The 27,273-nt window shown below is 41.1% G+C and overlaps 1 protein-coding gene across 1 annotated transcript in view; it reads left to right on the forward strand.

The window, feature by feature from the left end:
• Positions 1-27,273, forward strand: part of LOC127215285 (integrin alpha-8) — a gene marked incomplete at its 5' end in the record, with an annotated part of 131,197 nt that overhangs the window by 87,940 nt on the left and 15,984 nt on the right. Inside the window, 4 exons of the mRNA XM_051175660.1 lie at positions 370-475; positions 4,588-4,746; positions 16,149-16,277; positions 22,474-22,587. Of these exons, the coding sequence (XP_051031617.1) occupies positions 370-475; positions 4,588-4,746; positions 16,149-16,277; positions 22,474-22,587 (508 nt within the window). The remainder of the gene's footprint in view (positions 1-369; positions 476-4,587; positions 4,747-16,148; positions 16,278-22,473; positions 22,588-27,273) is intronic.

The raw sequence follows: 27,273 nt of genomic DNA on the forward strand, positions 1-27,273 counted from the left end.
GTAACAGGCTTTATGAATGTACATATGTGTGTTCCATTGTTCTTGTCCATTCAAACATGCTCTCTATTCTGCCCCCTAATGTCTCACATGTACAAGACTGTAAACAGTGTCTGTCCTCTAGGCCAGTAAATAAGACCGTACGGTGCTTCTGAGTCTCCTCTATTCCTTACGGTGCTTCTGAGTCTCCTCTATTCCTTCAGTCATTTCACCAAGCCTTTCTGTCACTGTCTTAACATGTATCAGATATATGCTCAGATAACTGGGGAGTGGTTTGCTCCCTTTGTAACCAGTGTAATTATATATTAATATGCAGGAAAGGCATCCTTAGTATGCCTTCATTAATAATCAACCTACTATTCCATATTCCAGAGTGTCCCACCCTCCTCAGATTGTTCTTCCCATCCACAACTGGGAACCGGAAGAGGAGCCCCACAAAGAGGAGGAAGTTGGTCCTTTGGTGGAGCATATTTATGAGGTAGCTACTTGTCTTTTTTATTAGTTTATTAATATATTTGTTTGGGGGGAATATATATATATATATATAATCTATGTGTGCCTGGTGGGTGTGGAGGCTAGAAGGTGGTAGCTGATCCTCTGTAACTGGATTTGTAAACTGCCTTGTGTATGCAGGGGCTGAACTCAGGTCCACTAGAAGAGTAGCCAATGCTCTTAAATACTGAGCCATCTCTTCAGCCATAGTTATTTCTTATATTAAAAAACTTTTAAGGTTTTATTCATGCACTCTTTACTAATAAGAGCTTCATAGAACCCCAGGTCCCAGTTCAAGGTCCAAACTTACAACTTGTGCTATGATGGCTATAATAGCTACCTCCTTTGATTGTATTTATTCTCACATTTTCAGATACCCTTAAACTTATCTATATATAAATGAAATGCCCTTAACTATAAGCTACTATTAGAATACTCTATGAATTAGTCATTATTGTGCTAAAATATAGATATAATTTATGAGGTAAGAACATGATAGCATAATTTTACTTTTTTATTTGTGTAACTGAAATTGAAAACAAATAATTTATTCTGAGATCTGAACACTCCATGGATTAGTCAACTGTCTTCAGAGGCAACAGCATCCCACAGAAAGAACCCAGTATCCTTTTCCACACAAAGTCTTAAACTGTTAATAATTGGATCACTTATCAATATGTTACCTAAAACTTTAAAATTTAATGAAAAAAAATTAACATATGATAGAGACTTAAGTTAGCAGTTATTTAGGTTTTTCTTTAAAGTTAACCCCATCAGCCATTTCATAATTCATTTTCAGGACACCCAGCAAGAAATTTCAGAAAAATAAAGTACCACTTGACTTTCTGATTGCAATCCCTTCTCCATTCATTCTCTGTTCCTTCATGCTACTGAACCAATTGTTCTGAATATGATTTATTTTAATTGAAAATAGATTATAATGCAATATATTCTGGTTATAGTTTCCCCTCCTCCACTTCCTCTCACATCCTTCCCATTTCTCCACACACTCAAATCCATACCCTTTCTATCTCTCTCTCTCTCTGTCTCTTCTCTACATACTCAAATCCATACCCTTTCTATCTCTCTCTCTCCTCCTTTCTCTCTCTCTCTCTCATTAGGATACAAACAGTCATTTAAAAATAATAATAAAATAAAATTTGATAAAATAAAAACAAATATTCAGAACAAGTAAGAACCAAAGAAAAAGTTCAAGAAACATATATAGGCACAAAGACGTATACATTTACACATGCAGAAAGCCCATGAAAACACAAAACCAGAAAACTGTATATGCAAAGGACCTATAAGGAAAAAAGAAAAGACCCAAAGAAAACATTATGAGACGAAGAACTTCAAAATGCCATTCAGTTCGTTAGGTGTTGCCCATCTACTGCTGGGAATTGGGCCTTAAGAGTGGTTTCTATACCCAGTGAGACCCCACTGGAGAAAACTAATTTTTCATTTGTAAGTGATTATCCACTAGAAGTAGCTTCAAGGTTAGGAAGGGTTGCTTGTGTCTACTTCCTCTCTTGTTTCTGGCAAAGACCCCTGCAGGGACTGTACATGCTGACAGTGTCTTTGAGTTCATGTGTGTCAATCCTGTTGTGTTTGGAAGCTCCACCACATCTGGCTCATATATAATCTTTTTACCTCCTCTCTTCTGCAGTGTCCCCTGATCCTGGGGGAGGGGCAGGGTGGAGTGGGGGAGCGAGCAAATGGAGAGAAACATCCCCCTTTAGGATTAAGTGTTTCAAGGTCTCTCACTCTCTGCATATTGTCCAGGTGTGGATCTCTGTACTTGTTCCCATCTACTGCAGGAGGAAACTTCTTTGATGATGGCCGAGTAAGACACTGATAAAAGGTTACAATATAATGTCATCAGGAGTCATTTTATTGCTGAATATGACTTTCATCTTGTGACAAGAATATATTAGCTACTTTTTCATTGCTGTAATAAAATATGCTAACAACAGTGACTTAAGGGAAGAAGGCTTGTTTTAGTTTGTAGTTCCAGAGGAATACAGTTCGTCATGGCAAGAAAGACACAGTAGCAGGCAAGGAGGACATAGTGGCAGGAACCGGAGGCTAGCTGGTCACTTTGCTTCTACACTCAGCAGTCAGAGAGAAATGCATGCTCAGCCCATGTCCTTCATTTATACAGCCCAGAGGAAATAGTCCCACCCACAATTAATTAAAAATGGACCTTCCCACATGGGCAGGTCCATGTCTCAATTGATCCTGGCTTCTGTCCAGCTGACAGTTAACACTACCCATCACAAAGGGCTGTGAATAGCTTCTCCAGGAATAACAACGAAGACATTCCCAAACTTGAACTCTTCATCCATGGGGAAGAAGTGATAAATCCTGAGTAGTACTGACATAAAAACTTCCTTCATCTGTATGTTCAGAAGCCCTGGCCTGAGCTCAGGCGCTTCTGATAACAAAAAGACAGCCTGTCCCAGCATAACTTAAGTCAAAAACTTCACAAGGAAAATAGCAAGCAGTCGAATTATTTATTAAACCATGTGAGCCAGTTTCCGCTTAAGAATGGTAAAACTTCAAAGTTTGGGAAAATGTTCAGATTCAATCATTTCTGTGTAGTCCTGCTTTTAGGATTAGCATAAACATCATAAAAGTCTAAAGTAGTCTCTGGGATGCCTCCCCAAAAATCACCAAATATTTCTTATACACTAATCTCAAGCTTCATAATCTGCTATGTCAGTGGATGCCATACTCCTCTAACAAAGTGAATTCAGCAAGTCGTCAAATAAGCAAAAAGACAAACAAACAAGAAACACTGTTTTATAGATGCTGATGATAACTGTCAGAACTGAGGGGGCACCAAGCTGTCTACTAATTGTTAAGAGAATTTCTAAACTTATAATTCCTTCCAATGCACCCAGTGTTGGGTAGGGGGTGGTCTGTGTCCTCTGAATAGAATTCACATGTTTAAAATGCTCATCTTCATGGGATGTGACTTTCCTTTCTCTGGGATTGGCTAATGACAGCACCAGAATCTCAGCTTTGAAACACTCATTGGCAGAGAACTGTAGGGCACACAGACTGGCTTTGGTGCTTGATAGATGGCCATTTTCCCAGAAGGTGAAAGAGAGTGCATCACATATGGTTGCAATTGACAAGTCAGTAGTCAGGCTGGAGGAGGCAAGTTCCAAATGTAAAGAAAAGATGACTACACTTCAGAAGCCTATAATTAAAATTGCATTTCTAGTGTTACCATTAAATTTACATGAAGTCAAGGTAAGCATAGCAGTGATTGCACACAGTGAGCCCAGATGGAACCTTTTAAATTTGAAAACAACAGAATGTACTATGAAGTCCAATTGTTTTGAAGCCTGCTCCAAGCAGAAAAATACTACACCTGACCTCATAGGACAGATCAGACATAGTCAAAACACAATCACGTTAAAAACACTTATAATGGGCTTGGCAGTTGGCTCAGTGGGTAGAGACCTTACCATATGGGTGTGGCAACCTGCTTGCCATCCAAGTGTTTAGGAAGCAGAGACAGGAGATCCCTGGAGCAAGCTGAATAACAAGGCCAGCCTCATAGCAGTGAGTTCTGAGCTCAATTAAGAGACTATCTCAATGCATGAGGTGGAGAGCAATCCAGGAAGACAGCTGATGCCAACCTCGGGCCTCCACAGGCACTTACCTGCCTAGGTTCCTGCACATGCACAAATATACTTAAATCAGTTTTAAATGTTGCTTTCAAGCTATGCATAATAAGGTGTGTCTGAAACATCAGTGAATTTTTTTTATTAAAGTAGGGTCCTATTGCTGAGATTTTACAGTATGTACTTGCAGTATTCCAAAGTTTAAAATACTTCTGGTCCCAAGCATTTGTGATATGAATTGCTCCATCTACATGGTCTTTGCGAAACCTGGGTTCAGAGCTTTGCAAACAGAGTCTTCTGTGAATATCTTCACACAGTGTGATTTCAGAGCTCCCCCTGCCAGGGTGAATTTTATGTTCTATTTCTTATTGCCATAATTAAAGCCAATAACATGTGCTTTCAAACAGATACATATTAGACAGAATTGGACTACATTTCCTAATGTGTCACCTTCTTGCAGCTGCACAATATTGGACCCAGCACCATCAGTGACACCATTCTTGAAGTGGGTTGGCCATTCTTGGCAAGGGATGAGTTTCTTCTCTATATTTTTCATCTTCAAACTCTGGGACCTCTACGATGTCAAACAAATCCTGAGATCAATCCACAGGACATAAAGGTAGGAGTGTGTTCTAACCAGCAGCTGAATTTCAGTTGCTTCAGTAGTGAATTAGCAGAGCTTTTCTCTTGATTTTGAAGGGCATAACTTAGTGTAAAATCTTAGTCTATGCAAATGTTGACTGCTTATAGCTCAATTATTGAGCCTTTTTGATGATTACCTTTTATAGACTGATCAATAGCACAACCAAACCATAATAATAATTAAGTATGCCACATTTGGGAAAGTTAGTATAAAATACCATTTTTAAAAGTCTTTTTGGTATATAGCCCACAGACATGTGGATCTTTGCCAAAATGGATTCTTGCAGCTGTTGTCAATAGCAAGTGGCAAAAAGTGAGTATTTGCCAAAGGCTGTCTCAATGCCCTGAGAACCCCTACATTGGAATGTTCAGGGCTCCCATGGTAACGGAAATTTGTGGAGAAGCCAAAGCAGTGTAGACTTTAAATGTTTCTGTGGGTCTATGGAAAAAGAATAGCCAGTGCAGGGCCTGGGGAGTCTATGGCACTAGACATTGGGCCTATCAGAATGCAGAGGAGTCTATCAGGAGCAAGATCAGGAAGGGGTTTTGAAGGTATATGAGGAGGCAGGGTTCAAGTAAACCCTGGGGGCCTAGAGAAAATATGAGAGGCTTGACTTAAGGGTTTCTAATGAGGCTGGGTCAGAGCAGTACCTGGGGCTTTATTCAGATGAAGGTTCTGGAAGGAGCCTGGGAGTCTATTGAGAGAAGGTTTTGGGCTAGGACTGAGATTCTCCCTCTACTGTTTCTACCTTCTGTCCAAGCAAATGCTCTGCTGGCCACTTCTTCATGACCAAAGAGCCCAAATGTTCCAAATGTTCCATCCAGATTAAAGTCCAATTTGTCTTGGGTTCCTTCTGGCAAGTAAAGAAATGAAGTAACATAAGCCCTTCAGAATGTCACATTTGCATGAAAACAAAAACAAAACTGAATTGGATGTTGTCCTCAGAAGACAACCTCTCTCAAGAACACTCTCCTAGAAACCACAAGGGCCCAGTGTCTCTGGTGCAAGGACAGACTTCCGGAACCACAGACTTAGCCATCCAGGACCCAGCCACAGGCCCAGGGTCAATACAACTCTGAATAGCTTCCTTTTTCACCCCCAGATGTTCTGTATGTAGAGGCAAGATGACCAACAGGAGGCTCAACAGAAAAGGACATAAGGGGTGATAAGCCACCCTCTTTATGGAGCCATAATAATAAAGCCATTGTGTGACACAAACTTATTTTAAATAGCTCCTGGAATTCTTGTCTCATTTCCTGTTTCTTTCCCCTTCATTGAGATGATTTTTGTCTTCAGGGACAACACCTCATCAAAGAATAATGTCTTCAAAGGTTAGCGTATACTTTTAAGTAACTTAGATCTTCACACACCGTGCCCTGTATTTAACATATCTCAGAGTCTTGAATCATATGCTGCTGCAGAAGGCTCCTAACTCTCTCAGAGTGCAATGTTTGCCTTATGTCTGACAGTGTTTACATGTGTTTGTATATATTATGTAACTTGTTTAAAGTGCACTATGCTGGCTGTTAAGGTCCCCCCCACTTCTGTGGCAATTTAACAATCATTTTCAGTGACAGGGACAGTACTAACAGATAACTTGCATTGAATGTTGACAGATTCGTGCAAACTGAGTGGTAGCGTATACTAAGCACCTGGCATTCTCTGCTTCCTACTTATTCTTTAGAGCGCTAATAGACTTACATTAAAAATCTGCCCATGGCTAGGAAATTCTTTTAGTGCAAGTTAATTATGCTTCTTTCTTTAAAAAAAAACTTTCAATCTGTGAAAACTGAAATTAGATTTTATGACAATATGAAATAATAGCTCCTTAAAGTAGCTTAATTACAATAACGTATGAATTCCTAAACTATGGCAAAGTCAAATTGTCATTGCTTTCATGTTCTTAACATATTTTATAAAGATTTGCTTTATGTATAGAGGTGTTTTGTCTGCATATACATATGTGTATCACATGCATGTTGGGTGTCTGTGGAGGTCAGAAGAGTGTATTGGGTCCATTGGAACAGGAGCCAGGGATGGTTGTGAGCTACCAGAAAAGTGCTAGAAACAGAACCCAAATTGTCTTGGAAGAGAAGCCAGTGTTTTCAACCCTTGAGCCATTTCCCCAGCCTCCTCAATACTCTTTTGTATTTAATATACTTGGAGTATTTAATATACTCCAAGAGAAATTTCAAAAACAATCATCTTATTAATAAGTTGACATTGAAATGATAACCTTTATTTTATGTCAATAATACTTATAATTTAGAGTACCTGAATATTATTTTTTCTTAAGATATTAAATAGACTAGTGACAGTTATTTATTAACTTATTCCTTCCTCAACAATGCAAAGATAAACAACTTGTTATGTGTGATGAAGTATGAGTAGAAATTAGTAAAAAACAAATTACAAATTTTTTTCAACACACATAGGTTTAAAACTCTTAAAATGGCAATATCAAAGCAAATTGAGTATATATATATATATATCCAGAGGTAAGCACTGTTGCCTTCCCCCATCATCCCAGGTGTTCACTGAACCTAGAACTTACCTATCCAGCTAGCTTGTCTGGCCAATGCATTCCATCTGTTTCTCTCTCTCCCAGTGCTGATATTACTACGCACCAAGTTCAGGGGCACCTGCCTGTAATGCCATGGAGTCTATTTTACATTGGCCAACTACTCCTGAGCATGTGGCCTGCCCTGAAGTGGGAATGATATACCCAGTGTTTAGAGGAAAATCTGTTTTCTCCCAGCAGGTATCACTTGCAAACTGCTTCTTGGTTAGGAGTGAGACCTAGTGTCCATTTCCTCTTCTCATGCTGTGTTTTATTTTTCCTGGCTTGAACTTGTGCAGGTCTTGTACATGCTACCACAGACTGTAAGTTTATATTGCATCAGCCCTATTGTGCCTAGAATACATGGTTTCTTTAGAGCCATCTATCACCTCTGGCTTTCATAATCTTTCAGTCAGTTCTTCTTTAGCCTTGAAGGAAGAGCTTTGAAATATATATATCCAAAGTCTCTCACTCTCTATGTATTGTCCAGCATCTGTGGGTCTCTGTAAATTACCATCTCATGCCAAAGACGCTCCTCAAGTGAATATTGAACATCCTCTGCCAGATATACCTTCAGACATCTTTTGAAAAAGAAACCTGCTGAATCCAATTGGTGCTGCCCTTATGCACAAGAGTATGGGGTCACCCACCAGAGCATGGGCAGTCTACCAGTGACTATATCTCCAAAGAAAATTGACACCTCACCCAAAAGTCATCAACTGCTGGTACTTCATCAAGTAAGGGTGGGGTCTCACAACCCCCTCCTCTATCCGTGCTGGAATTCTAAGTGGCTTGACTTTGTGCAGGCAACCATAGCTGCAATGAGCCCATGAGTGCAGGTGCCTTGTCATATCAAAGGGACATCTTTTCGCAGCACTCTTCCCATCCTGCAGTTCTTACATTCTTTCCACCCCCTCTCCTGCAATGTTCCACAAGCTCTGGATTCTGGAGGTGCTAGAAGTAGGCCAGGAAGTGACTAGAAGTGGGTTGGTTGATGGTATAGATTTCCCATTTGGGGCTGAGCACTCAATGGTCATTCATTGTCAACACTTGGACCAGCTGGGAATCTCTCCATTAACTGTGGCCTTTGCTACAAGGCCTTAACAAGGAAAGAGTCAGGTGGTGAGTGTCTCTTGAAACATCTGGGTCCCTGTGCAGTCCATCTGGTGCCATTATTCAAATAATTTCCTCTTAGTCAGTCACCACCCCACTGGGCCCCTTTCCTTGCTCAGTTACACATCCTAGTCAACTTGTTCTCTCATGTAAATTCTTGACTGTGCTCACTTACAGTTGAAAAGATTTCTGACTTTGCTGCCTCAGTGCAACCTCCCAACCAGCTTTGTTGTGTGCTTTTATTGTTTTGTTTTGTTCTTTTGTTCTGCTCTGTTTTGACATAAGTTCTCACTATGCAACCCAAGCTGGCCTCAAACTCTGGCTCCTTGGATTACAGGGTGCCCCTCCATGCCTGCTGCTCTCACATACTTATGGAAAAGAAACCAGATTTCCTGAGAAGCATTTTCTAGGCCACCCACTACAGAAAACCAGAGCCACCAAATATAAAGCCTATGAAATGATGTAGATATTCCCTTAGAGTCTACAAAACACAGACACACTTTCCCATTTCTATCTATTAAAAACAAAAACAAAAAACAAACAAACAAAAAAACGACCCCTATCTAAATACTAAAAATCACAGAGTAAACAAATCATTTTTCTAATTTTTATAATCACTCATATGGCCATTGTCCTGCATATTATTATTTTTACTACAAATACACACAACCATATTGAAGCTTAAGTAGTGTTTTCTCCCTGGGACTTTTTTTGGGGGGCAGGGACTGGCTTGAGAACTGAGTTAGCATTTAAAACATGATTTTTGGTTTTATCTTAAATTTTTTTTATTTAAATTTGAAACAAGCTTGTTTTACACATCAGTCCCAGTTCCCACACCCTCCTGTCCTCTCCTGTTCCTCCTACCAACCCCCATCCTATCCCCTTTCTTCTCCCCAGGGAGGGTGAGGCCTTCCATGGGGAATCTTCAAAGTCTGTCATATCATGTAGAGCAGGGCCTAGACCCTCTCCTGTGTGTCTAGGCTGAGAGAGTATCCATCTATGTGGAATGGGCTCCCAAAGTTTATTCATGTACTAGGGATAAATACTGATTCATTTCCAGAGGCCGCATAGATTGCCAAGCCCTCCCCTACTAACACTCACATTCAGAGGGTCTGGATGATCCTATGCTGGTTTCCCAGCTATCAGGCTGGAGTCCATGAGCTTCCCTTGTTCAGGTCAGCAGTTTCTGTGGTTAAAACATGATTTTTAAAAAGAAATGCTTCCTTATTGCCAAATATCTCCCCAAACCCTCTGAAATTTGACCTGTGTGGAAACAAAGATGTGTTCCAAATTCAACAAAAGCCTTAAAGTCTTCTCTCCCACACATCAAGGTCCAGTAAGTCTGACCTTAGCAGGGCTCAGTTTTCACAGTAGGAGCTGGTATTCAATCAAGCTACTCCAGTGTCTCCCAAGTTTGAGGAGGAACATTGAATGCTTTATAAGCCACCAGCATAATAATTCCAACCTATGGCCACTTTAGACAACAATAAACAAACAATATCACCCACAGTCACCTCACTGGTTGCCCAATTGCAGAGCATCAACATCCAATATGGGATGGGACAAGGGTGACCATACATAGATACCCCTAGACAACAGCGGTTTTTTATTTTTAATTTAGATGCCTATATCACCATAAGCTTCATGAAGATTCACAGAGCTTGGCCTGTCAAACCTCAGAATCTGAGGAGAAGTAGAAATGTGGAGAGGAAAAGAGAGAGCTTTCTACCTTTCACTCAAGGAAGCCAATGCCCAGCTGTGGTCAGTAGTGAGTGCTAGAAGTGGGCTAGGCCAGTTCCTGCTACTTGCACATCAACCTCCCAATCAGAAGGTTGGGGGTTTTGTTATGTAGCGATGCCCTCAACCTCTTGGAGGTTTGATTACCCATCTTCTACATCTTCAGGAGACGGATCAAACATCCATGAAGGTTCTGCCTACATACTGCATGGTCTAGGTCAGAAGGAAAGGATTTTAATGTGGCAGTTTCTCCCCCTTCCACCATCTAAAACATTTTGAAACATTCAACTGTCTGTAGCATTCAGACCAATCCATTAAATCTAATTTGTTCCAGATCCTTCTTGGAATAAGATTTTAGAGTTGAATAAAATGCTTCTCAACTATACTAAAGATGGTAAAATAATTTTTTTTCAAACTACCAATTTTGTTACTTGAGTGGACTTTATCCAGGGTTTGGATAGCCTTCCAAACATGCTGTGATCTTTAGATAAGATGAGGTTTAAAAAAATAAACCCAAACAAGGAACCACGAGTTTCATAAAGAATAAAGGATTTTAAGTTTTTTTTGATGGGCAAGATTTTGTAATAGACAGCCCAAGTGTGAGCTGATGAGGAAGAAGTCAGAAGGATGTGAGGCTGTGCCTAGGGAGAAAAGCAAAGATGTACATTAGAACCCAGAGTGCCTTCTGGGAATAACAGAGAGAGAGAGAGAGAGAGAGAGAGAGAGAGAGAGAGAGAGAGAGACTCCTCCAGGAAAAAGGGTTTTACAAAGACTAGACCAAGAAGCATGAAAACCCTACATTCTAAGCACTCCTTGGAGGTATAGATGCCGCCTCCGAGTCTCTCCTTGCTTCAGCAAGACTAATCCCACAGGAAGTCCAAATTAGAACCAGATCATACAAACAGGGATGGCAGAAACCCAGAACCAGTTCATCTGTCAGGGATTATAGCCTTGCAAATAGTTTTCTAGACTCAAGTGGCCTACAGACAGTGGCTTGGCAAATTTGCATAGTTTGTCTTACTTATCCCTAAGACTACTTTTTTTTTTTTTCGTTAACTGCCTCTGTCTACTGTTTCTCCTCAATTCAAAACCGGGGGACACTTGTCAGTTTCTGAACAACAGCTGGCGCACTCACCCCCAGACTCCACCTAACACACACCTTTAAAATAAAGAATACAGAGAAAGAAGAGCACTTTGCCTACTTTAGTCATTCATGCCTTTTGGAATCATCTTAAAGAGCTTGAATGTTTGTAGCCACAGTTTATTTCACATATGAAGTACTCATAGACACTTGTGACTTACCTTTCTCATGGTCAGGTGTCAGCTGCACACTCTCTCACCTCCTTTGATAAAATATCCTAGCCTCTTTGATAAAATATCCTAGCCTTCCATGGCTTCAGAAGGTCTCAGTGAGACAGCCCACCTGGCTCTGGTTTTCTTTTCCCGTTAGGCTGCTGTAGTTACATCTGTGCTTGCTACTGAATTCATCTTCTCCATCCTGAAGAATGACACCTGACTTCCACTCATATGCATAGACAGGTGTATGTGAACACCCACATGCACATATTGTGTGTGTGTGTGTGAGTGTGTGCATGCGTGCATGCCCCATAGATAACATACAATGGAAAAATGCCACACCCAAAGACTAAGGAAGCTTCAGCACCATTGATGGAGAGCTGATTCTTATAGTTAGACTTTGCATCACTCGGGAAGAAAAAAAAAGTGGGGTTTTTCTCTCTGCCCACAAACCTTTACATGTATGTCTTAATTGCAGGGTACATTGGCCCTCTAGGCTTGCCTCCACTTAGATTTAATTATAGTCCATGAGTATGGTCTGCTCTTTCATGTCTGCTAGGAATACCTGAACTCTAAAGACGCACTACAAACAAGAAAAAAATGGTATACAATGCTTAAGAATCTAGATTCTCAGGGCTACCAGTCTCATTTCACCCAACCCCTTTTCTTCAAATCCCATTTTTCCAACTGTACTGCACATTCTGGCTGCAGATTGTCCCTACACCAGAGTGAGGAGTTTGGGGGAAAATGATGAAAATGAAAACGTCTTGTTGGGATCAAATTCTGAGTAGCAGCTGGTGAAAGATGCATATTTACTAACAATTATTTCCTTGTTACAGAAGGAAGCTGTTTGTTCTTAGGGAGTCGCTTGAGTGTTTACTTGCAGCTTCACATAGCATTGAACCAATTTACTCTTGACTGCATGTCTGCCTCCCCCAAATGCTCAGAGAACAGCCTCCCTCACCTCTGCTGATCTCGGGCCCAGGAAAGGCATGGTCTGCGTGACCATGGCCAACCGGGAAGATTCCACTATGCATCTAGAAAATGGATTTTAATTGTTGTTTACATTTCTTGGATAATGTCTCCCCTTTTGTTATGTTTTGTCTTGTGAAATAATTTCTGGAATGCCACTTGAAAAAACTGGTGTGTAAGCTGTTTGAAGACCCTTTGACCGTGGTGCTCAACAGCGGCACTTTTTCTATGTTCTAAACTATGGTATGAAACAGAAGGAGCATGTTCCATTGACCCCTGTCTTGCAGGAGCCCCGTTTTCTAGCTAGCAGAGGACCTATGCTTCATCCACAGACCATGTATTAATATTGACAAATTACAATGTACCCCAGTACATGTACTTTCCATTTCCACATAAGCCACATCTGATAAAACCACACAACGAGGTCTTGGTTTGGGGCCTTGTTTGACTTTTACTGATAATAATCATAGGTTATAATTTGAGAATAGAGAATCACAACTAGACACTAGGGAATTGGCAGGTGGGTAAAATAGCTACCATGCCAATACAAGAACCTATGTAATGAAATCATCCAGAGCCAGGCAAACCCCTGGGGATTTCTGGCCTGCCAGCACAGCCTACTGGGAAAGTTCCAGGCCAATAAAAGACCCCATCTCAAACAAACAACAGGAAACCCCAAAATGGATGATACTTGAGAAACAATAGTCAAAAGTCTACACTAGGATCCATATGGATTGTGAACTTTCACACACACAACAAGACCATGTTTCAAAGAAAAAGAAAATAAAGAGAAGTTGCACATAATAAATATGAAATCTGTGACAGCAGACACATACAGAAAATGTAATAGAAAACATATGAGGAATTAGGGATTTACACAATTCTTAATTGTCTGAGTTCAATCTTTTTAATCTTATGCTGTAAACACTTTTCTTTCAGATCCTCTATTTCTGAGCATTTGTGAACAACTCCTTTGTTTATCCTCCTGGCAATACCAGGCTCTGTCATTATCCTGGGAAATTCCAACATCCCTGGAGCTGACACATCTGAGTTCTCACCTCACTCTATCCATGCATCTCACCATCACAGGGCTTTGGCCATTGGCCTTGAACATGTTTTCTAGATACCTTACCTTTGCCATACTCAACATCCTATTCTTCACCCATTCTCCTATTTTTACAATAATGCTCTCACTTCCTCTTTCTAGTGAACCTTTCTTTCTTAATATGCACACTTTCTCTGAAGCAGTCACCCCGCCCAGCCCATTCTTAAAGCCAACTTTTGTTAAACTTTGTTTCTAGCCGTGCTGAGAATGCAAGATGATTTACCTGGACACTCTTTTAGAAGTTTTAATAATCTCCCTTCTTCAAACTCTAAGTCATTGCCCTTGAAGTCCTAGCCAGACATATTTCCGTAACCCAGCTTCTCCACCCTGTAGCTGGTGGCCTCATTACATCCCAGTGGCTGAAGTATTCATGGGGCCATCCTTGTTACTAGGAAGCTCTGTTCTCCTCGATCTCTATATTGGCTTCTCCAAGCCTTTACTACATTTTTTGTACTTCCCATCCATCTTTCTTTACATTACTATTGGTAGTGGCCTGAAGACAAGTGTGTATTCAAATAATCAAGTTCCACATCACAAAATCCAGCCCACGATATGCACCATCTAATACTCTCTCATCTTCAGCTTCTCTCTGCAACATTTTTGGAGAAAAACCGTTTCCTCCTGTTGCTCCAGGCTTAATTTTTCTGTATCAGATGTTCCTGTTTCCTATATCTTCACCCTCTTCTCTACCATCCCTCCCTTAGGTCTTACAAGCCTCAGAAGTTTCCTCCCTCATCAAAATAACCACCTGTATCATTTTCAAGAGTAGGCTTCTTGCCTATCCACTTAAGGTTCACCCCAACTCTAACCTACTGAAAACTAGTTTTTATTTGCTTGCTTGATAGCTTCTGGGGGCAGGGCAGGACCTCACAGGGCAGCCCTGACTCCCTGAAACTATACAGGCTCTGGCATGGAAAGAGACTGATTTTACATGAGAAATGCCAAGGGACTTCACTTGATACTCTTCTAAACAATTGTCACTTATCCAAACCCTTTGGGTAATTACAATTCAATCTTTACACACAGAAACTCCCACTCAGCAAAGGACCACAATTCTTAGATGACATATCCAGGAAATACCTATGTCCCTCACCATGCTTTCCTCTTCTTCGGGATCTATATGACACCCAGCATTCTTTGTTTTTGCAAATTTCCCTTTCATTACTACTGGACTTTCCCACACAATCTCCCCAAGTTGTCTGTGTTAGATTTCCTTTCCCTGCCTGTTTTCTGGCATTTCCTTCCTTTCCCTGCCTGTTTTCTGGCGTTTCCTAGGAGCATGCATGTGATTCTGTGCCTCTATCTTTTCTCACTGAGACCAGCTAGTGGCAGTTGTGGATGGGCCTAATAGTTACTTAGAGGCCATGGAAAGCATGTGCCTCATGAAATGGGAACCCAGAGCTTTGTGATGGTACAGCTCAGGAACAGAAACCAGATTCACTGCTACAGAGTGGGAATCAAAGGACTCTTGGTGAGATGAATTCGGGGAAGCCAACAGGAGCAAAATCCAGCATGTCATGACCCTTGTCATCCTGAAGGGTCTGGATTCTATCCCTTTGTCTGTCTGGTAGATTCTGCTAGGCCCTTAGATACACTGAGTACCACTGTTTTATCTTTTGTAGTACAACCCAGGTCTGCTATGCTGTGGTTTCTTTTTTCAATCCAGACATAAGTGTAATACTGTTGCTCTCATCACATTTAGACAAACCAAGTAAAGGAAAGCTTAACTAAATTCAGGGGGGCAGGTTTCTATATTCACTTGGTCATGGGTGTTCCAAACTTTTGCCACTGTATCATAACACTGAATTTCTACAAAAATTATACTTGAGAACTGTGCAAACAAAACTAATAATAATAATGCTTTAATCACATTCACTACTTTGTATTGGGCCTCATCCATAATTTTCATGCCTGTGGCCTGTAGGTTGGACATATCTGCAAATAAGTAATGTCACTAGGATATTCTATGTGGTTCATTGGAATCCTAAAATGTGTTTTCAGCCAGAACTTGACCTCACCAGTTCTAGATTACAAACTACTAAGAGTGAAAAGCAAGCTGTAGAGCAGCAATGAGCTCGTTGGGAAAGACTATCCTTAGGACACAGCTCTCCTCACAGGAGCACTTCTCATGGTCACGGGAATGGGGTCACAGTCATGAAGGCAGTCAGTTAGAACAAATCAGGCTGTCCCCAACCTTTCTAGACACCTCAGAGTTTATCTTTCACACAGAAGCTACCTCTATTTAGCCAGCCCCCTTCATAATGAGAGGAAAGCAATAAGAGTAACTCCTGTCTGGGAAGTCAGCTTCTTGGTTTCTGCCCTTCTGGGGAAATTATTTCTCTTAAAACCTTATCCTTACAAGATAAATTTCCCAAGAATGTGTGCTCTCCCACGTTTTGTGGATTCCTGTAACTTTAGAGTGGACAGGCTTGTTCATTGTCAGCGTGACTCATTTTGGTGTTGAATGCGCCAATGGCAAAGCCCAACCTTTGTGAACTCTCATGTGACTCCAGTCCAACTGCCCAGGCTCTGAGGTGAAGGATAATGTAAAAACTGCTGCAGCTGTGTGTGCTGACTCCTGCTTTCTCTCTGCAGCCTGCTGCCTCCCCAGAGGACACCCCGGAGCTCAGCGCCTTCTTGAGAAATGCTACAATTCCTCATCTTGTCAGGAAGAGGGATGTGCCAGTGGTTCAGATCCACAGACAGAGCCCTGCAAGAGTATTGGTGAGTCATCATGCATGCAAGACCAAAGAAAAACATCAGATTAGACAGAATTCCCAGATACAGGTGGTTTTAACTTCAGCTCTTGCTTTCAGACCCCAACACTCAGAAAAGCCTGACAACTTTGGGCAGCAGGTATTGTGAAAAATGAAAATGACTCTTTTGTAAAGATTAAGGAGTGTTTGTAATATAACCTTCATATTTTTCTAAGTCTACCATGGAGACTACTTCAGAGAAATAGAGATGGAAACAAAGCGTGACTGTGAATACATTCCAAGAACAAAAAAGAATAAGACAGGAGGAAGGGCAGGAATAATAATATTCATGTATGATAATGTCATACTGAACCCCATTATTTTTAAAAATCAATTTAAAATCATTAGGTTTCAGTTGTTAGCCCACCCAGAGGCACTGAGCTGGGCAATTGAGATGAGTGTATCCAGTGTATCCTTACAGTGTCACACCTATCCTTGACTCTCATGGGGCTTAGCTTGTCTAAAAGAGGAAAGAACTGTGTGCGCAGGGAAGCCAAGACAGCTTGTGATTCGAATGCACCTCCGTGTGTATGGAGACAGTACTTACAAGAACCAAGTGACATGATTCAGGTGCTTGTCAGCACATGAATGGATAAAAGAAATGTGATAGACATGGGCAATGGGGCACTAAAACACCTTGAAGAAGAATGAAATCAAGCCATTTACAGGAAAATTAATGGAACTAAAGGACATCATAGTAAGCAAAATAAACCATACCAAAAGCAAGAATCACGTTTTTTTCCATATACAGAATATAAAAATAAAAGATCACCAGAAATCCCATCATCATCTTAACAAGCCAGCCAACACACCCAGGGACTTGAGTGCTATGTGCCTGTAATCCCAACATTTGGGAGGTATAGGTAGAGAGAGCAGGAGCTCAAGGTCATCTTTGTCTAAATAGCAAGTACAAGGCCAGCTTAGGCTATATGAGGACCTATCAAAATATCTGAAATTAAAGTAACAGAGAGACTACTGGAAAAGGGGTGATGAAAGCAAGGGAGAGGGAAGGTAGGGAGAGGGTAGCTGTAGGCAGGTGAGACCAAAGTGTGATATCTGCGTGTATGAAAAGTCACAGTGAAAACCACTGACATGCACAGTGAGTATGCATCAACTTTAGAAAAACATAGATAACAAAAGGATGAAAAGAAAAAACAGCATCATATTTATTAGGAATTCTGTTGCATTGTATTTTTTGTATTAATTAGCATAACATAGAATTTCCTTATAGAAAAAAAAAAAGTATGTTCAAGTTTTCTGGGCTGAAATATGGGGTCTTAGCACTGAGGGGTTTTGGTGGGTCTAGCCTGATCTTAGTCAGGACTTTGCAAAACTGTCAGCATGAATCAATATTTTTATGAAAGGCCCTTACCCACCCAGTGCTGATTCTGATCTTCCCTCCTCACCTGAATGCTCGCCATTTCCTGACCAAGTAGCAAAGGCACAGAGCAAGAATCAACTTTCCATTCATCAGTGTTTCACAGATGACATCCTAAGTACTCGATTAAATGTACTCTCTCAAATTCTGCAGAAGTCAGAGACCACCAGACATCCCATCCTATCCAGGGGCTTGGAGTAGGATAGGCCCAGAAGAGCCTGGCTAGAAAGATGCACTTCCCCCACGCTTGCACTAAAGATCAAACAAACTGGTGTCCATTATCTTGCACTGATTTCAAATTGAAGCTACAACCTCAAGTTGCCAAACCAAAGTCACTAACAGAAAGGAGAGAGGCCTTCATCAGGAAGCTTCAGGACCAAGTAAAGAATGAGGGAAGGGTGGGAAAAGGTAGAATTCTGAACCAAGGAGAGTTCTACAGCTGTTTCCACAGTAGCAGCAGTCACTGCGCTGGCCAGGTTGGGAGCTGGGAAAACCCCAAACCAATGCTGCAGAAATACAGAATGAATTTGAGATTTCTCTGGTCATCACAGTGCCAGCCCACCCTATCTAAAACCCACAGATGAGAATATGCATGGTTCCCCCTGCATTGTTTCCCCTGGGTACAGCTCAGTTCCTGGCTCGTGTGAACCAGTTCCTGGTTCATGCAGTGCCTGCATGAACAAAAGCTCAGGTACGAATTCATTAAACACCGATGATAGCTTTTTCAGTCATATCTCAAAGGCCCTTAGAATGACATTCCACCAACTTCTCTTCCTCCTCTCTGGCCCTTAGTCCTCTTAACTGTGAACCCAATTGTAAAAAAAATTCTGCTGCACACTGACCAAATTCACTAGCCACCAAACTCAGAATGCAATGCCCATTCTGGCAATGTTTCAGTGAACCCCATTGTTCCGGTCAGCTATAAAAGTGGCATAATTCAAGGTAGCTAAAGGGAGCAAATCTATGTCCAAGGATTTGATTCTGAGTTTAGTATTTGCATAATTAAAAGAAAAGAAATGACAAGTACTGTTACTTTTCTCTTTGCTGTGACCAAACACAAAGTGGGGGATTTATTTTAGCTCATAGTTTTAGTGATTTGGTTCATCACATGGTCTCCTGGCCCTGTGTGCTTGGCCAGCACATAGCAGTGGGAGGGTATGGAAAAGAAGTCAGACCAGGAGTCAGAGAATACAGAACACCAGTTCTCAGCTTGCCTTCTCCTTTGCCCCTTTCATTCATCTCAGACTACATGATAGTGCCACCTACCTGCTCAGACTATCTTCCCCTCTCATGCATGAGTCATTCTCTGGAAATGGCTTCACAAGCGTGCCCATGGGTGTGCCTCACCAATCTCCTAGGAGACTGCCAATTTTGTCAAACTGACAGTAAATATTAACTATCATAAATTTCAGTTGGCAAAATTGAAAATTTTAAAGTTATAATTTTCAATTGATAAAATAGAGTGGTCATGTGAATGAATGTTAACAACTGTTTGCTTTTAACCCAAATGGAGAATTCGCTGGGTATAAATAGCATCCCACTCCCTGGAGTGGGTTGTTGAAGATACCAAAGAGAGGAAGAAGAGAGGGGCTCTAACAAGAGGCTAGTCTCAGGTACAGCAGGTGCGCAAGCTAGGTCTGGGCAACCAACTGTACCATTAGGTTATTTGCTTTATAAAAGAGATACAGTAGCATGGAAGCAGCATTTGTCCTGCTCTATAATATGTGGGGTTGGGTACAGGGCATTAAGCTCCAGGTGAAAATCACTGTTTTCTGAGTTCTAAGCCCAGGTCAGTTCCCCTGGGAGCCACAGTCTTGGTGGTCAGCTGAGATGTTTTGAAGAAGACAAATGGAATAGCACATGGGGAGATAGGAAAAGACTGAACTGGCTGTAATTTTTAAGGCAGAGAAAAAATATGCAAAGGCCTGATAATACTAATTATTTATTTAAGTCCAATAAAGTAGGACAATGTTATTCCCAATTACAGCACTAACATTCCAGTACATGTCCCTTATAGTAGTCAAGAGCTTCAAAAAAGATAAGGTGGCATAAACACAAATCCCAGCTGTGTATAAATGGACAAAAGACTTAAGCAAGTAGAGTTCTAATTTGAGATGATAAGTCCCATGGGTAGATAGGTGGTGGTGGTGATTGTACATCTGGCCTGGGCTCCTAAAATGATGAAGGAGGCTTTTGTAACTATGTCTTAGGGCTGGGAAGATAGATGGCTCACTCTGAAAAGTGGTTTCCTGACAAGCATGAGGACCTGAGTTTGTTCCCCAGAACCCACATAAAATAGCTGAGTATAGTGGTATGCATTTGATCTCAGTACTGAGGAGATAGACAGGTCAGATGCCCAGGGCTCACTGGCCAGCCTAGCATCTTTGGCAAGTTTCAGATCAGTGAAAGACGTTGTCTCAGCATAGTCAGTAGACGGTGCCTGAGGAATAACACATGAGGTGACCTCTGACCTACACGTGCATATGTTCATATGCATATGTGTGCTTGCACAGCACACACACACACACACACACACACACACACATTATGTCTTAACTTCTAATATTCATGTATTTCTTTTTAACAGGAAAATTAAAGAATGGAAATGAAAAGTAGAAGGGAATTTAACTCTAATATTATACTCAAGGAAAAAGCACCTGAGATATGAGAGAAAAGTCTACAATAATCAACAGATTTTTATTCAAGGGCCTGCACATTTGTAAAATTGTACAATGGCTCTAAAATGTTAGAGTCGGCAACCAATACTGTCCTTTTAAAAATAAATTAATAAAACTGTAAAGCTGATATCTATAGAATCCTTTTATGTACTGGAAAAAGTGGGAAGAGCCTGTTATCCAGACTTCTTCAGAAATAAACATTTGCAAAACAAGATTCAAATTCCTCTAATAAATGTCTACGTTATGCATGAATCTTGAACACAAGAGCATTAGAGATCTACAAATGGTGTTCTCTTGTAAGTTGTGTGCATTTGTGTTGTAGGTTCAATTCCTTCCCTTCTGCTATTTCTCATTAAATATTTTAACACAAATTTCAGCCTCTAAATATCACAGGAGAATTTTACTTACAAATGATTGCCAAGAGAGTCATTAGTTTCTGCATCTGATTTCAAACTCATATTACATTCTCCTTTTCTCTTATTGGCTCAAAGACTACAAACCATGCAATACCCACCCAGGTCCTTGGGTCAAGACAACTCTGAGGAGAGGGTGATTATGCAAAGTTTACACTAAAATCAAAAGCTAAAGAAGACCTCCTACAGCTTTTGTTTGGTTAAAATAAAGCATGGAATCCCAGTCCTGATTAGGAATTTGTAAGTGCAAAATGCGAACATCCTGTGTTGGGATCATGATTTCCAGTTTGCTTTTATAAAAAATGTGTATCTCTGACATGGGAACTTGAGTCTTCTCCTACCTAAAGCCATCTTTGCCTCCTTCACCCCAGGCCCCTGCTGATTTTGTCATGATTACCTCCCCTCTCCAAACTTTCCTCTGTTCTCTTCACTTACTCAACTTATGACAACCCTGTCCTTCTTTATTTCTTTTCTTCACATGATGCTATTGACTGAAACTACCACAGCCCCTCCCTTGACTCTCCCTAAATGTCCTCTCCAGGCTTTCTTCCTACCCTCGCCTATCATTGCACCTGCGAGTTCTTATGGACCACTCTTGAGATTCCTTCCCCAACCTACTGCCCTCCTCTGTTATAGCCTCTGTTACTTCTTTGATCATTATCTCCAGTCCAATTAGGGAGGTCTGCACAGGACACATGGAAAGCAGAGTGTGTGCTATTCATGTATTCCCACACTCAGTTATTAGTCATCTTTGCCATCGCTGTGATCAAAGCTCTTTACAAAGCAAGTTAAAGTGGGAGAGGTTTATTTGAGCACAGTTTCTGAGATTTCCACTTGTCCTGGGAAGGCAGAATAGCAGTGTCTGGGTCCTGGGAGGGCACAGAAGCAAGTCCACATGTATAAACAAGTCACAAAGTAGGCAGTGCAGGTTGGAACCCAAAGCAGGTATAACCTTAAAAGTACACCACTAGTGACCTCTTCCCAAACAACTCTATGTGCTAAAGACTCCACAGCCTCCCCAGACAGTGCCACCTGCTGGATACCAACTGTTCAAACAAATGAGGATATGGAAACCAGGATCCAATGAGAAGATATGCATGCATGATAGGTAGAACATCCTCATCATGAACATTTGCCACATTGTGTTCCTTGCATTTAAAGGGTAATCCCCTACAAGATGGGCAAATGACTATTTTAACAACAGTGTAATGCATGGAACTTGTACAAGAGCCAGCTCTATGATCAAGAAGGGATCTGGACAGAAGAGAGTGTTGTGAAACAATTGCTTATCAATGAGCCATTAACTTTGAGGCTTTTAGGTGACAGGGACTCAAGGGCTTCCTCTGCAAAACCTTCCAGGTTTCCCCAATGTATTTTTCATCTCTAAGAAACATCCTCTCAAGTTCTGAGAAAATGAACAAAGCTCACTGGCTGCCCTTATAAATATGGAGCATGTATTTAACTGTGTTTTATGATCCATCTTTACCTTGCTATTAACAGGAACCAACATCCCATTATTGCTAACTGCTCTTTGTCTGGGTTACTTCAATGAATTTGTTCTCTCTCAAAATTAAATGGAATAAATTGGGTTTGCAGGCAAGCCAGTGTCTTCTAAGGAATGAAAGCAACTTCTGTGTTGTTTCTTTACTATCATTCAAGACACTGATGTTCTGCCTCTGCCTTTGCATTTTGCAGAACTGTACAAACATTGAGTGCTTGCAAATCTCTTGTGCAGTGGGACGACTAGGAAGAGGAGAGAGTGCAGTCCTGAAGGTCAGATCAAGACTGTGGGCCCACACATTCCTCCAGGTAACAATGTCATTGACTGGTATCTTACACACCACTCATCCAGAACCTCTTTCTGAGAGATCAGCAAGCACCAAGCCCCTCTGTAAGAATTTTTCATTTGCACATGTGCGTGTGTGCGTGGGTGTGTGTGTGTGTGTGTGTGTGTGTGTTATTGCTGTTGTGTGTGTGTGTGCACTAATGGGAGGAGGCCAGAGGTCAGTGTTGAGTATCTTCTTCCATCTGCCTCCACCTTCCTTTCTGAACTGAACCTGGAGCTCACCAGCCACCTCTCCCTATACCTCTTCACCTCTGCCACCAACATTGGCAAGGCAGACAGACACCATGGGTGCTGGGGATTCAGGCTTAGGTCCTCATGCTAATACAGAAAGCAGGTTATTGACTAAGCCATCTCCTTAGCCCTGATTTTACACTTTTCATTTTCAATCATTTTAAGTTTTAAATGTAAAGATTTACATTTTTTTATTTTATATAACCAAGTCCATTTAAATGAAAACAAACATTTATAGACAATATTTGGGAATTTGGGCATTGTTCTTTCCAAACTACTTCCTGCTGGTAAGGGGTGCTGTCATGGGGGATTCAAGGAAGATTAAGAAATCCTGGCTGTAGTCTGTCAGGCTGCTTTGTCCAGCTGTTTGGAATGTAGGATCACCTGGTACTCTGTTTCAGGTGGTCTGGCTTGATCAAACCACATTAGTCTGGAAGGAATCCACATCTTTTCAAAAGATTTGCATTTTTAAATTTCAAGAATTTAAATGTTCAAAGGCAATTCCTGTAGGAGAGGTGAGCCAAGATCACCTGGGGAAGACACTGGAAGACAACTTGCATATGCACACACAGATAAACATACACACACAGATACATGTGCATACATAGATACACATGTACACACAGATACCCATGCACACATTACTCTTTCCCCACCACAAAGCTCAAGAAACTTCCCCGCTGCACAAATAGGTAAAGCAGCAGGCAATCTTCAGGTTCAAAAGATCCAAACTCACTTGAGATGCTTGCCTGGCTGCAGCCTGTGCTGTACTGATGCTGTCTGAGAAGGGTATTCTAGAACAATCTTCCTATTTCACTTCCTGATCACCTCCCCCAATAAAAATATTTTCACTACCCCAAGTCCCTGAGAGTCCAGTGAAAGACTGCTGGGTAGCAAGGCAGGGGACAGAATCAGTGTGGAGATACAGCTATGCATCCAGAAAACTGAACAAACAGAACCAACATCGAAAGAAATAGGAATATTGTTCTAAAAGTTCTCAGACAGCATCAGGGTAGCACAAGCTGCAGCCAGGCAACCGTCTCGGCAGAGTTTGGATCTTTTGAACCTGAACATTGTCTGCTGCTTTTCCTGTCTGTGCAGTGGGGAAGTTCCTTGAGCTTTGAGGTGGGGAGAGGATAGTGTGTGCATGTGTATCTGTGTGTGCACATGCAAGCTGAGGCCCCCATATGAGTTCCTCTGTATTTCTTGAGGTGGGAGCTGTTACTGAACCCAGATCTCTCCAATTCCAGCTAAGTTCGGTTACTAGGCTGGCTATAGGGATCCCTGTCGCTGCTTCTCAAGTGCTGGGATGACAGATGGCCACCACACCTGCCTGGCTTTTACGTGCAGAGTGAATGTGGCTTCTCATACTTGCACAGCCAGCACTTTATCCACTGAGCCAGCTCCCCAACCTGACTATGAATACTTTAAAGATTTATGTCTCCTTGCACTGAGAAATGAAAATCAATTAAATGAAACTACTTTCTTCAGGTCTTATTATTTGGGGAAGTTGTAAGTCAGTCTAATCTTTCTCATATTCTACCTAGACAGAGCCATCTGCCTCACGTGACAATGAAAATCAACGTTTGTCTACCTATTCCTATTCCTACATGATATTGTGTGTCTAGATCTTTATCTTCTCTATTATTGGTGATACTTCAATAATCCCATAAATCTTCTTTAATTTTTCTTATAAACAAACAAGAAAAAGAAATTTTTCCACTTTCCATGCATCGTATTTCATCCTTGCAGCTTTGGAAGACCACTACCATTACAAATGGTACATTATGGAGTAGTCCAGAGAGAGACTAACTCACTCAGTTCTTCAACTGTCTGGTTTTAAGTCAGTGTTCTTCAATACTTCCCAACACTATAGAGGCTAAGGCAGCAGGATGGCATTTTGAGGCCAATATTGAGATGGAGAACTGCCTGAGCCAAATCACAAAGACTCTGTGTTCAAAAAAAAAATTACTTTAAATCCTGTATCAAAAAAAAAAATCAAAGCCCAATGGTATAGAGCTCAGTGAAAGAGCACTTGCCTAGTATATATAAGGATAGGGTTCAATCCCCAGCAACACATACCACATCACACCACACACACACACAAACCATCAGAAGTCCTAAGCTAATGTAGTGGAGATTTAGGTCCTTCTGAGGACACTGAAGGAAAAGTTATCCTCCTTCCCCTTATTCTTGGACTCCATTGGTTTGTGAACTCCAACCGTGGTTGCTGTATTACCTCACTCATGTCTGTGTCTTCTTTCTCTGTCTTATTGTGAGTAATACCATAGGGACTACAAGTATATATTCATGTGTATATGCACGCATATATAGGTCAGAGATATACAGGCAGATGTCTTCTGTTATGTCTCTTTTTGTTACCTTTTGAGATAGAGCCCCCTTTCCAAACCCAGCACTCACCAATAGGCTAGCCTGCAGACCAACAACCTCAGAGAATCTGCCTTTCTCTGCTCTCTGCCCATTAATACAGGATTATAGATGTGCACATCCACACCTACCCTTTTAACATAGATGCTGGGGATCTGAACTTAGGTCCTCATGATCACAATGCAGGCATTGTGCCAAATGAACCATCTTCTCGGTGTTCTTCTCTGTCTCTTTACGGATACCATCCTTGGATTTACAGTCCACCTGAGTCAGTATGATGTCATCTCAAAGCTGACCTTAAGTCTACAGAAATCCTTACTCTAAGTAAAGTCATGTTATGAGATTCCATGTGGCCATGTCTGGTAGGGAGGACCCTCAATCCACTACAATCAGCCATGTTACATCTCTCCTAGCAACCTTTGCTAGTCCACTTTGCTACTGTGAAATAATTTAGTTAATACATTCTTTAAAATACTTTGCTAACCTTAGTGTTTGGAAGAATTAATTAGGGCTTAAGACTTATTTTGATTTTTCTTTCTTGCTGTTCAGTCTATATATTTCCCATCAATTCTCAAAATGTTGTAATTAAAATCAAGTCAATCTAGATTTCTTTTGCATTCTTGGTAAACATTGACCAAAATATATATGAGAACATGTGGGGAAGCCTGTTTATGGATTTCCTAGACAGATTCATGTGTGAAAACTACCTTTGAGCCAAATGCTCTGAAAAAAAAAAATCCACACACTTTAAAAAGTTTTAGGATTGATGTCCCCGATTTAAAATGTAATCTATCCTCGCCGTCTTGATGACTATGGGGTCAGGAGGCCTGAGCTCAGTTCTATTCTGAACTGATTGTGGTCAGCTGAGCTTTTGTGGGTCTGAATTCCCCTCCTGTGTGAGATGAAAGGACTGGACAAAAGTCTCCTTTCTTTCCTGAAAAGTCTGTGATGTATGGGCAGCTCATATGGAACCTCTCCTAATAAGTTATTTATGATGTTTATTCTACTTAGCTAAAGTCAGCAATAACTCTGTGTGCCTTATTAATGGCCTCCTTTTGTATAGTGTTGACACTTCAGTTGACTCAGAACAGACTATGTCAAAATGGCTCTCACTAAACCTTAAGGAACAGCCAGCCAAACCTTCCAGCAAGGTCTGCCTGTCTGCAGAAAGCCAGGTTTCTGTTGAATGATGTCGGTGCAGCTAGGCACCAGGATAAATGCTCATGTGTGAATTACTTAATCTTTAAAGCAAACCTGTGGGTTACATACGGTTATTATCAACTGCATTTTACAAAGGAGCAAACAGAGACATGAAGGTTAAGTGGCTTTACCTGGGTCACATAGCTGGTAATAGGAGTCTGGGAGTTTTAGTTCTGTGTGCATCACTAGGTTAGAGTGATGAACCAGAGATCACCATGTGATACTCATCCACTAGAAATATCATGTCATAATCACATGACTTCTCTGTGTAACCTGATAGTATTGGTTACTCTATGATAACCATGATGTGGAGATTTTTTTTCCCCTAGAATAGGGCCTTACTACTGTGTTAAAGGATCTATATATTACATAACATGTTATTTCAAAATCCAGGAAAGAAGGCATTGTTTGGTTTGAGACAAGAGCTCACAGCCCAGGCTGGCCTCCAACTCACAATCCTCCTGCCTCTGCCTTCTGAAACCTGGGATTACCAACTCAAAATCCTCCCACCTCTGGCTCTTAAGAACTGGGATTATAGTAGTGCACCATCATACCTATGATAAACAAGATAATTCTTGGGTTGTACTATTTAGCAGAGTAATAATAAGGATAAACTTTGGATTCAGAACTCCCAGGCACCTTGTTCCTTTTCATTTCCTCAGCCAAAGCAGACAACTAAGCCCACATGGCATCAGTCATACCTCATCTGAGGCAGATAACTCTGCTCAAATCCAGTCACATGTTTTCTATTGCTTTGAGGACATATAGGCAAATTTCTTTCTGTTTTATAATTGAAATACACACCAAAAAAAGCAAGCATGTACACCAAA

Source organism: Phodopus roborovskii, unplaced genomic scaffold, assembly GCF_943737965.1.
Source record: "Phodopus roborovskii unplaced genomic scaffold, PHOROB, whole genome shotgun sequence".
Lineage (NCBI taxonomy): Eukaryota > Metazoa > Chordata > Mammalia > Rodentia > Cricetidae > Phodopus > Phodopus roborovskii.